The following is a 13,016-nucleotide window of genomic DNA, read 5'->3' as shown; positions in this document are numbered from 1 at the left end:
AAAAGACACTTTGATGACTAATTTCCAGACTCTTTACTTTTAGTAATATATTTATCATTTTCTTATAAAGTGATAGGTATTTGTCTATCTGTTCTAATGAGTAAGCAGTAAGATGAATGGTTGTGTCAGTACATGCAGTAGGGCGATTTTTCTACTGAACTTGACCAGTTTTTCTTCTTGAGTGCATTACCTTTAAGACTTCTGTACACATTGGTGGGTGATAGTCATGTTTATTCATGGTTTTGAAAGAAGAAAAAAACACAGTAGGCACATTTTTTGAATTTGTCACCTGAATGTGGTGACATTCTAACAGTGCAAGAGTAATGCAATAGATACAAATGTTCCTCTAACAAAACAATCAATAAACCAATATTGTTCGACATTGCACTTATTGGCGTCATTAAGTCTACGTGCTGACTCACAAATCTATACAGAATCTATATAAACGATATGGTTGTTCCTCATGTAGAAATATGAGTACAAGTATGGTTTTACAAACACCATGTCGTTTTTGTAGAAAATAATGTGTTTTCAATTACTTAAATGCTTAAATAAAGGCAATTAACACCATGTAGTATATGTAGAACAGACATAAACACTGAGTATACAAAACATTAAGAACAACTGCTCTTTCCATGACAGACTGGCCAGATAAATCCAGGTGAAAGCTATGATCCCGTATTGATGTCACTTGTTAAATCCACTTCAATCAGTGTAGATGAAGGGGAGAAGAAGGATTTGTAAGCCTTGAGACAATTGAGACATGGATTGTGTATGTGTGCCATTCAGAGGGTGAATGGGCAAGACAAAATATTTAAGTGGCTTTGAACGGGGTATGGTAGTAGGTGCCAGGCGCACCGGTTTGTGTCAAGAACTGCAACGCTGCTGTGGTTTTTACGCTCAACAGTTTCCCTCATGTATCAAGAATGATCCACTACCCAAAGGACATCCAGCCAACTTGACACAACTGTGGGAAGCGTTAGAGTCCTTTTTTATTGATTTGACCTTTATTTTACCAGGTAAGTTGACTGAAAACATATTCTCATTTACAGCAATGACCCGGGGAATAGTTACATGAGGATTAATGAAGCAATTGGATGCTGGGGATGATTAGGTGGCCATAATGGTATGAGGGCCAAATTGGTAATTTTGCCAGGACATCTGGGTTAACAACCCTACTCTTACAATAAGTGCCATGGGATATTTAGTTACCACAGAGAGTCAACTGTTTAATGTCCCATCCTAAAGACAACACTGTACACTGGGCAATGTCCCCAATCACTGCCCTGGGGCATTGGGATATTTTTTTAGACCAGAGGAAAGAGTTCCTCCAACTGGCCCTCCAGCACCACTTCTAGCAACATCTGGTCTCCCATCCAGGGACCGACCAGGACCAACTCTGTTTAGCTCCAGAGGAAAGCCGGGAGTGGGATGCAGGGTGTTATGCTGCTGTCTGAACATTGGTCAATATGGGCCAGCATCCCTGTGGAACACTTTCGACACCTTATAGATTCCATGCCCCAACGAATTGAGGCTCAATATTAGGAAAGTTTTCCTAATGTTTGGTACACTAAGTTTAGAATACCTAGAATATCCATATACAGTGCCTTCGGAATGTAGTCAGAATCCTTGACTTTTTCAACATTTTATTAGGTTACAGCCTTATTCTAAAATGTATTAAATCGTTTTTTTCCCTCATCAATCTCCACACAATACCCCATAATGACAAAGCAAAAACAGGATTTTAGATTTTTTTGCTAATTTATAAAAAAAATATATATTTTTTTTACATTTACGTAAGTATTCAGACCCTTTACTCAGTGCTTTGTTGAATCACCTTTGGCAGCAATTTCAGCCTTGAGTCTTCTTGGGTATGACGCTACAAGCTTGGCACACATGTATTTGGGGAGTTTCTCCCATTCTTCTCTGCTGTTCCTCTCAAGCTCTGTCAGGTTGGATAGGGAGCGTTGCTGCACAGCTATTTTCAGTTTGGTTGGGTTCAAATCCGGGCTCTGACTGGGACACTCAAGGACATTCAGAGAGGACGTTCAAAGACCACTACTGTGTTTTCTTGGCTGTATGCTTAGGGTCGTTGTCCTGTTGGAAGGAGAACCTTCGCTGCAGTCTGAGGTCCTGAGCACTCTGGAGCAAGTTTTCATCAAGGATCTCTCTGTACTTTGCTCCGTTAATCTTTGCCTCAATCCGGACTAGTCTCCCAGTCCCTGCTGCTGAAAAACACCCCCAAAGCATGATGCTGCCACCACCATGCTTCACAGAAGGGATGGTGCCAGGTTTCCTCCAGACGTGACACTTGGCATTCAGGCCAAAGAGTTCAATCTTGGTTTCATCAGAACAGATAATCTTGTTTCTCATGGTCTAAGAGTATTTAGGTGCCAATTCCAAGCGGGCTGTCATGTGCTTCCGTCTGGCCACTCTACCATAAAGGACTGATTGGTGGAGTGCTGCAGAGATGGTTGTCCTTCTGGAAGGTTCTTCCATCTCCACGGTGGAACTCTAGAGCTCTGTCAGAGTGACCATTGGGTTCTTGGTCACCTCCATTTTAGAATGATGGAGGCCACTGTGTTCTTGGGGACCTTCAATGCTGCATATTTTTTTTTACCCATCCACAGATCTGGGCCTCGACCAATCCTGTCTCAGAGCTCTACGGACAATTTTTTCAACCTCATGGCTTGGTTTTTGCTCTGACATACACTGTCAACTGTGGTACCTTATATATACAGATGTGTGCCTTTCCAAATCATGTCCAATCAATTGAATTGACCACAGGTGGACTCCAATCAAGTTGTAGAAACATCGCAAAGATGATCAATGGAAACAGGATGCACCTAAGCTCAAATTTGAGTCTCATAGCAAAGGGTCTGAATACTTATTTAGGTTTTTAATTTGTAAGAAATGTAGAAAAAAAATTAAAAAGCTGTTTTTGCTTTGTCATTGCGGGGTATTGTGTGTAGATTGCTGAGGATTTGTATTTACTTAATCAATTTTAGAATGGATTAAGATAACAAAATTAGGAAAAAGTCAAGGGGTCTGAATACTTTCCAAAGGCACTGTATGTTCTTGCAATTTCTAGTGTATTAAATTTCAGATTTATATATGAGAAGTAGTTTCTTAAACGATAGGATTCATGAGTTTTTACTCACCAATGTAACAACACATTGTGGTCAAAGACATAGTAACTTAGTTTAAGTCATGATTTGGTTTCCTATAAGTAAAAACACAGTTATGTTTTTGGCTATTACATTTTTATGAACTAATTTCCAGAAATCTTCTACACTATTCACAATACACAATTTCTGAACATCATATGGAGGATTTCCTCTGTGCTAACGTGTTCGTATGCTAGCTCGGTAGCTAGCTCAAGCTGGCTAACGTAAGCCACTAACCATACTAGCATGTATTTACATTCCAGACCAAGTGTTGACGGTGGTGAGCTACAATCCACCGATCACAGGAAATGGAATCTATCTATTTGGGATTTCCCTGACTCTCCAATGACCGGTGACCATTATTAATTATTAATTATTAATTAATTAACCATTATTAATTTCCAAAACTTTGGTTTACTTTAATGTAGCTGTAAACTAGGTGTTGATAGCAACTGGCTGACTCATGTAGTGCTCACATAACGTTAGCAGGCTGGTATGGCTAACATTAGAATGCTAATTGGTTAGCAATCTTGCATGTTGATTTGTAACAGTAAATGTAGAAAGTACTGTATTTGCTTGTAATTTGGCTGAAAATGAAATTGAAACTAGTAGTCATGAGTGCAAACAATTTGGCTTAATTTGAAGTTATACATAGGAAGTTATTTTGGTTGAAATGTACTTTATAGGGAATAGGCTGGCTTGTCAGTTCCTCCATTGTCACGCCCTGACCTTAGAGATCCTTTTTATTCTCTATTTTGGTTAGGTCAGGGTTGTGCCTATGGTGGGTAATCTAGTTTTTGCATTTCTATGTTGGCCTGGTATGGTTCCCAATCAGAGGCAGCTGTCTATCGTTGTCTCTGATTGGGGATCATATTTAGGCAGCCTTTTGCCACCTGTTGTTTGTGGGATCTTGTTTTTGTGTAGCTGCCTGAGAATTCTGAAAGGTTTTATGTAATAACAAAAAAAAACTGAGGTGTAACTTCGCATTGGGATTTTTGATGTGTATACTATTGCAAATCAAGATGTTACATGTGGTTAAATGTATGCTACCTACCCTTCAGCTTTAGTGTAGCTTAAAACTTCTTCCATTATGAAGTAATTGGTAGCTCAACACTGCAGATACACTGAAGATACAATAGTTGGCCATTTGAAAGATTGTAAATTTATGAAGGGTCACTTACATTTGGAAATGTATGTACTAATACAGTAACAATAACAATATGTATGTCGATAACAATTGACAAAGTGGACATATCATGTTAGAGAATATGCCGAGTATGGCTAGGCTACTAGTGGACAAATAACCGTGTAGACAAAATTTGCCTGGAACATTTTACATCTCCTCCCATACATGATCTGTTGATAGCAAATACAATAAAATATGCTAAATGTTAGCGTAGTTTGCTGTAATAAACTGGCAACACTCAGAAATATGTTGAATGTGGAGATTGTGTGGAAAGGGGTGAGAAAATACTGTATGTCATTTTAGAGACGTGGTTTAATCTAACGCAAGAGAGCGCGGACCAATGAGAACCTTTCACGCGCTTCTCTAATACCTGCCTCTTTCATCCGCCTTCATACTCTCACAACTGGTGTCGAGCAACTGCCGTTCACATCTGGCGCCGCGTTGAATATTAGGGTTAACTCTTTAACTTTGTGATTTATTTCGAAAGGAGGCTGCCTTTTTAGATTTAGGTGGTTCTGAAAAAGCTGAAATGCATCAGAGTTTGGTTTGTCACAAATAGCGTAAGTGTGATCTTTATAGCCTGGTTTGCGATTTCCTTGGACTGTCTACACCACCATGCGTAAACAGAGCATGGTTACGTTTGTAGATTTGATACATCCACATAGAATGAATATAAGTATGAAGTTACACTTTTTATAGTTCGATACAATGTCTAGAATAGTTGGTCATTCGTATGCATGGTCCATCATCTATTCAGTTTAGAAATTAATGTCTGGTGGGACAGCCTACACGATAAAATGTTTCGTCATAGCACGAATCTTATTAGAAAAAGTTGATAATTCTATGACTAACATGACGCTTTGCCTTGAGATGCACTTTTCATTTTAACACGGCTTCCCGAGAAAAGATTATGTAATTCAATTGTCCATAGTTCTTCACTGTGACAGATGACATGATGAACCATGCGTTTGTGCACTATATGTAAATTATCTTAGGTCATATAATAAGTGACATTTTCATACGATTTTGTCCACTTAACAAGTAACATTTGGACGGGGTTCTTGGGAAGGAAATTTGGGATATGGCATAAAGGCGCACAGCTCCATACTGAAGTGTTTAAGTTAGTCTGAAGGGAAATTTAAAAGACCTAAAAATACAGCGCTGGTTTCTTCTCCACAAAGAATCATTTGAACTTCCCACCGCAGAACGAGAGCGACATAAATAGTTCTGACATGTGGATGTAATTTCAGAAGAAGTAAAAAAAACACACAAAAAACAGACATGCAGATAAATAAAGTGAGTGGGCTCAGTTTAAACGTATTACAGATTTAAAAAGAGGGAGGGAAAGCGAAGAGATTATAGTTATGATTTTACAAGCCACTATCAAGACCATAATGAGAGGACAGATAGTGAAAGATGACTTGCTCTTTTGAAGACAGTTTAAAGTAAATTAAGTCATTTTAACTGAAGCATCAACTCAACCTTGCTTTCTGAAACGACTATTGGAGGTTCGGCATGGTTGTCTCAGGGATGGGCCCCCCTCTAGTGTTCCACAGTGTGGGCTTTCTTTTCTTCAGCTTGGTCGTCAGTCACGTCTGTCTGGTAAGTTATTAATTTCATTATAGAACATGTTCTGCATGTCATTCTTGTATTTTACCACATGTGTAGGCAGTTCACCTTACAGCCTATTCAGTTGTAATAGGTTGAAGCTAGGCTATATATTTTTTTATAATTGTGACCTTCATTGAACATACCAGCCTATTGAAGCTGGAATTATGTTGACAGATGATCCACGATATGAATAAACTGTCTCGAAAAATGTTTCTTCATAATGGAACAAATTAAACAGACACATTCCTTAACATCTCTTCCCATAGCACTTGTAGAGCAAGGATGTTTTGATAGACATTGTACCTACAAAATTATATTCTGACCTATTCCACTGCCCTGCTCAGAGCATACTGTGGATACATATACTTTTAGAAAAAAGGGTTCCAAAAGGGTTCCAAAAGGGTTCTTCGGCTGTCCCCATTGTAGAACCCTTTTTGGTTCCAGGTAGAACCATTTTTGATTCAAAGTAGAACTATTTTGGGTTTCATGTAGAACCCTCTAGGGAATGGTTCTACCTGGAACCAAAAGGGTTCTACCTAGAACCAAAAAGGGTTCTCCTATGGGGACAGCCGAAGAATCCTTTTAGGTTCTAGATACCACCTTTTTTTCTAAGAGTGTACCCACCCACTCAGTGTATTGCATTCACTCAGGTACATAATGCTATGCAGTGAAATTTCCATGAATTAATGCTATTAAAGAACCTCATAAAATGTAGGCATTTACTTAATTATATGGGAAATTGTTTTACTACAGTAGACTATAATGTGTGTCATTTCAATTATACATGAATCCTACTGAAGCCCCATCACACTGAGAGATAGAGTGCATGTGTTAAATCACTTTTCCAAGCCTAATCAATAGTAATGTTGACATCTCTGTTCAACTATGTTGGATACAGTAACTGCATGTACATCATCAGGGGAGACAGAGAGAGTCTAAATACAAATGTAGGTTTTTACCATTCTTTGTATCCGGCATGGGTATTATATTAATGAAAACATGCATTCACATGTCATTTCAGTGTGGTGTTTTCCAAAGGAGAATGCTAGTGTACATGCACCGCATGGGGGCAAATCCTCATTAACATTTTATGTCTGTGTAATATCATGCTCATATAGGTATTCTCATGTTGATAGGTGATGTTAACTTATTAGTAAAGCCACAAGGTTGATGATGCTATTTTCTAAAGTCAGTATAACAGTAGCTCTACTCTGTAGACTACACAGTGGCTTTACCGACAGCAGTACAGGCAACTGCAAGTAGCACTGCTGGTCGTGGTTGTTCTGTGTTTTTTGGCTGAGTGTGTTGAGCGTTCAACAGGCAGTTTGCTGGGGCTGTGAGGTACAGTGCCTTTCCCTGGTGATGTGGTACATCACTGTGCCGCAGCACTGCTGGCATCATTGGTTTAGATGGCAGGGGGAAACAATTCTAACATAGCTAACTGCATTTATAGCTGATTCAACATTTGGTCGTTAAAGGCTGTGTCTGTAAATTTTGTTTACCCTTTCAGTTTTGATGTTTTGTTGTGTTGTTTTTCTCAAAAAAGTTATATTTAAGAGTTGTGTTTTTTTTATAGTATATGTCCAATGATGATATCCAGGTAACTGCCAAAATGATGGAAAGACTTGAGAAAGTGAGGGATACACAGTATATTGAAAGCAGGTGCTTCCACACAGGTGTGGTTCTTCAGTTAATTAAGCAATCATGCTTAGGGTCATATAAAAAAAAGCTGTGCAGGCCATTATTTTGGCTACCATAGGATGACAATGCCCCCATCCGCAGTGCATGAGTGGTCACTGAATGGTTTGATGAGCATGAAAACGATGTAAATCATATGCCATGGCCGTCTCAGTTACCAGATCTCAGCCCAATTGAACTCTTATGGGAGATTCTGGAGCGGCACCTGAGGCAGCATTTTCCACCAACCTGAACAAAATACCAAATTATGGAATTTCTCTTGGAAGAATGGTGTCACATCCCTCCAATAGAGTTCCAGACACTTGTAAAATCTATGTCAAGATCATTGAAGCTGTTCTGGCTTGTGGTGGCCCACCACCTGATTAAGACGCTTTATGTTGGTGTTTCCTTTATTTTGGCAGTTACCTGTAGATATCCCCCAGTTTACGTAGGCTGAGTAATGAAGCACTAACATCTAACATCTATAACTATATTAAGAAAGTCTAAGTCCTATGTCAGTTAGTACTGTATGTATCCTTCCATTAAGCTATACTTCATTTGAAATACTTAAAAAAGAAAATGTACGTTGATATAAACTGATGGTGCTTGCTGTACAGAGGAAGGATCTTAATTTCAGTTTCAGGAAGCTAGGCGTATGTCGCACATCATTACTTCACAGGAGAGACATTTCAATATATATATTTTTGTTGTTGATCAAAATGCGTTTTTTGGTAGAAATGCCTTCTGGAACTTGTGAACTTTCATGTGCCTTAATAACGAACTTGTATTCCATCTGTAAATACGAATAGAATTGTTAAGTTAGGAGCCTAGTTGGTTTAGCCACGGAAAAAGACAGGAACCTTACCACTAGCCATGATTAGCTGAGGTAATGGATGGGCTGGACATGCCAAGAGATGAGTTTGGATTGGTCTTCTATGTAGCATGCTTCTGTCTATAACGTGAGCTACTCAGTATATGTTGATAGTCCTTTCTAACATGGTGTTTTTTGAAAGATTTAATGTTATCCATCGAGAACCATAATAGTTTTGCGTCTTTTCTCATCAACATTGATGCCCTGATGGGCTACTTTCTGCACACGCCACGGTCAGTGTGAACCAGAGTGACTTGACTTAACGCTGCCCAAACAAGACGTAGCTACAAACAAAACGGAGTTAAATGGTTCCAGTCTGCTGTGAAGCATTCATCCATGTATACGGGTAAGAGTCTAGCTACATTTTCAGATTTTATACGTTTCTAATTGTGTCAGAAGTTAAAGTGTAATGTTAGCTAGCATGTGTATGATCTGTGTCGTAATATTATTCTAATCAGAACTCCATTTGGATTGCTAGTTAGAGCCTAATGTAAGCCTGCTAACATTGAACCTAGTTGGTTAGCTTTAGCTACCTGCAGATTCATACTACAGCTATGACAATGTTTATATTGGTAGTAGTATGAGTTGGGACTATGCCGCCTCATTTTTTAGCCAGCTAGCTACATATCTAAACAAAATACTTTGCCAGATGATTACATGACCCATCAATTTAGCCAGGTGTGGCTGGTGGTGATTACGACCATCTATTGTATTTCATGAACGTGTGTACAGTACATGTCTAGACAATAGTGACCCATCCACCTAGCTAGATGTGGCTGGGAGGGTGGTTATAGCATTTCTTTCACATGACCCATTAATTTAGAAAAATGTGTCAGGTAAGCTTCATCTAATAGTTATAAAATATCCTGTGCATGTGACAAATACATTTAGATTTTATTTGATATAGTGTGTGTGTTTACCAGAGACGATAATGTAAAGAACAACATGACCTGTACCAAAGTCAGATTAGGATATAGGCCAAGGACTAGATACATTGTATTTTTACATGGAGTTTTTCCTTACTGTAGGCTACTACTTTTACCACTTTTAGTCTTGAAATCTTTGATTTTTACTACACTATTCACTCTGATTAGCACATGGCCTCACATGTGAATGCTTAAAGAGATGGGTGGGGCTAAGGCTTAAGAGGGTGTGAACGATGCTGAATGGGTGTAGACAAAGAATAACTCTCCAGTAGGTGTACCAAAACATTCAAGGGCAATTTTCTCAAAAGTGGGGTTACAAGTTTATCAACTTTCAAAGCATAATTATTTTCCCATTGTTCCTCAACTATTGTGCAAATATATTTCGTTTTTCTAGCTCTGAGTCTCTACTTTTTCCAATGTTAAAAACACAATTTCAAATGACATAGGACCGAATCCAGGTGGTAGGTCATATTTGATTAGTATTGTCGTAGCAAAAGTATACTGCAGCAAGAGGATTTGAGCGTTTAATCCATAATATTGCTTGATCGGTGTTTAGGGTATTAGCTGGATGAAAATGGGCTTCAAGAAAAGTGCAGTAATGTTAATAAAACCATGTGTTAACATTCTCAACAAAAATGTTATCAAATTAAGATCCTACATTGTCATTCTCTGCTTTTTATTAACCTTGACACTCATAGTTTAGTGCCAACTCACAGACATGGCCAACACACTGCTGCCTGCCTGGTAGGATTGTCTGTTATCAGACTGAGTGACTCAGACTCACTGGGTTATTGAATTTATTAACAGGAAATGCTTCTTTCAGTAACCGCGGTCGGTGTGCATCGCCATCTAATTCCTACCTCATGACTGTGTTTTGGCTGTCTGATGACTTGCAAGTGTCATGTCTTCCTCCCAGAGTGAGAGTTAAACACATAAAGTATCTGTGAAACAGAAGGTAGCCATGTAGGATATGTGATTCAGTCAAGATGTTTATCCAAGAAGCAACTTCATTGTAAGCACTAGTGACAGGGAAAAAAACACTGTTACATGTCGGGATATTATCTTTGACGATATATCGTATATTATCATTTTGACAATATCGCAATATTAATTTGGGGCTAGTTGGCTCTACCTCTTTTTAAACAGGGAGCCAATTATTTTCAGCACTTTTATTTCCATGACTGATCAAAACTTGTTTTCTCATAGGTCTCTCTTGTCGCTCTGCAGCAGACATATCGTGAGCAATATGTTTGGAACATTGAATTGCAATAAAATCACAGTATCGAATCGTAATACATAAAGAATCGTGAGAATCGCAATACAGATCATATTGGCACCTAAGTATTTGTGATAATATCGCATCGTGATGGCAATTCCCAGCCCTGGTAAACATGTTTACATACAGTCTTGCAAAAAAGTATTTAGTCAGCCACCGATTGTGCATGTTCTCCCACTTAAAAAGATGAGAGAGGCCTGTAATTTTCATCATAGGTACACTTCAACTATGACAGACAAAATGAGAGAAAAAATCCAGAAAATCACATTGTAGGATTTTTTTATGAATTTATTTGCAAATTATGGTGGAAAATAAGTATTTGGTCAATAACAAAAGTTTATCTCAATACTTTGTTATATACCCTTTGTTGGCAATGACAGAGGTCAAACGTTTTCTGTAAGTCTTCACAAGGTTTTCACACACTGTTGCTGGTATTTTGGCCCATTCCTCCATGCAGATCTCCTCTAGAGCAGTGATGTTTTGGGGCTGTTGCTGGGCAACACAGACTTTCAACTCTTTCCAAAGATTTTCTATGGGGTTGAGATCTGGAGACTGGCTAGGCCACTCCAGGACCTTGAAATGCTTCTTACAAAGCCACTCCTTCGTTGCCCAGGCGGTGTGTTTGGGATCATTGTCATGCTGAAAGACCCAGCCACGTTTCATCTTCAATGCCCTTGCTGATGGAAGGTTTTCACTCAAAATCTCACGATACATGGCCCCATTCATTCTTTCCTTTACACGGGTCAGTCGTCCCTTTGCAGAAAAACAGCCCCAAAGCATGATGTTTCCACCCCCGTGCTTTACAGTAAGTATGGTGTTCTTTGGATGAGTTTTTACCAAAAAGTTATATTTTGGTTTCATCTGACCATATGACATTCTCCCAATCTTCTTCTGGATCATCCAAATGCTCTCCAAATGCTCTCTAGCAAACTTCAGACGGGCCTGGACATGTACTGGCTTTAGTGGGGGGACACGTCTGGCACTGCAGGATTTGAGTCCCTGGCGGCATAGTGTGTTACTGATGGTAGGCTTTGTTACTTTGGTCCCAGATCTCTGCAGGTCATTCACTAGGTCCCCCCGTGTGGTTCTGGGATTTTTGTGATCATTTTGACCCCACGGGGTGAGATCTTGCATGGGGCCCCAGATCGAGGGAGATTATCAGTGGTCTTGTATGTCTTCCATTTCCTAATAATTGTTCCCACAGTTGATTTCTTCAAACCAAGCTGCTTACCTATTGCAGATTCAGTCGTCCAAGCCTGATGCAGGTCTACAATTTTGTTTCTGGTGTCCTTTGACAGCTCTTTGTGCTTGGCCATAGCGGAGTTTGGAGTGTGACTGTTTGAGGTTGTGGACAGGTGTCTTTTATACTGATAACAAGTTCAACAGGTGCCATTAATACAGGTAACGAGTGGAGGACAGGGAAGCCTCTTAAAGAAGAAGTTACAAGTCTGTGAGAGCCAGAAATCTTGCCTGTTTGTAGGTGACCAAATACTTATTTTCCACCATAATTTGTAAATAAATTCATTAAAAATCCTACAATGTGATTTTCAGGATTTTTTTTTCTCATTTTGTCTGTCATAGTTGAAGTGTACCTATGATGAAAATTACAGGCCTCTCTCATCTTTTTAAGTGTGAGAACTTGCACAATTGGTGGCTGACTAAATACTTTTTTGCCCCACTGTAGACTTGTACATAGACATTTGAACTGGTCAATGCTCATCCTATCACACTGCCAGTTGCAATTGAGGAGACATCAGTTAGTGTCTGTTGGAGAACACTTTGAATGTGTCTCAAGTTAACTGTTTTAGCTGTTTCAATAGATATGTAATTATTTTTTACAACACAGTGTATATACCATGTATATTTCATAAAATAACACATAAGGCACTCAATTATTTCCCATGAAGGCAAAAGAACAGCTGTGAGTTAACAATAGGGGTTTGTTCCCCCTAGTTAAGTGTACCACAGGAGGTTGGTGGCACTTTAATTGGGGAGGAACGTTTCGTGCTAACGGCTGGAGCGGAATTAGTGGAATGGTATTAAATACATCACACACAGGGTTTCCATGTGTTTGATGCCATTCCATTCCCTCTGTTCCAGCCATTATTATGAGTTGTCCTCCCCTCAGCAGCCTCCCCTGAATTGTAGAGTAATTGAATGGTGATAACACTGATAGGATACGAAAGTACAATTATCTACTTACTACCTGCGTTTAGTCAAAACAATTAGCACCTGGCTTGTACCTGCTAACACACTGTCCATTTAGTCAAAACAATGAGCAACTGGCTTGTACATGCTAATA

At 39.1% G+C, this 13,016-nt stretch overlaps 1 protein-coding gene across 1 annotated transcript in view; it reads left to right on the top strand.

The window, feature by feature from the left end:
* Window positions 1-4,786: 4,786 nt before the first annotated feature.
* Window positions 4,787-13,016, top strand: part of LOC109874725 (parathyroid hormone/parathyroid hormone-related peptide receptor-like) — a 66,010-nt gene continuing 57,780 nt past the window's right edge. Inside the window, exon 1 of the mRNA XM_020466744.2 lies at window positions 4,787-5,955. Coding sequence (XP_020322333.2) covers window positions 5,869-5,955 — 87 coding nt within the window. The 5' untranslated portion in view covers window positions 4,787-5,868. The remainder of the gene's footprint in view (window positions 5,956-13,016) is intronic.

This window comes from Oncorhynchus kisutch, linkage group LG30 (assembly GCF_002021735.2).
Source record: "Oncorhynchus kisutch isolate 150728-3 linkage group LG30, Okis_V2, whole genome shotgun sequence".
Taxonomy (NCBI): Eukaryota; Metazoa; Chordata; class Actinopteri; order Salmoniformes; family Salmonidae; genus Oncorhynchus; species Oncorhynchus kisutch.
The sequence above is the reverse complement of the archived record's forward strand: the minus strand, read 5'-3'. Positions and strand labels throughout refer to the sequence as shown.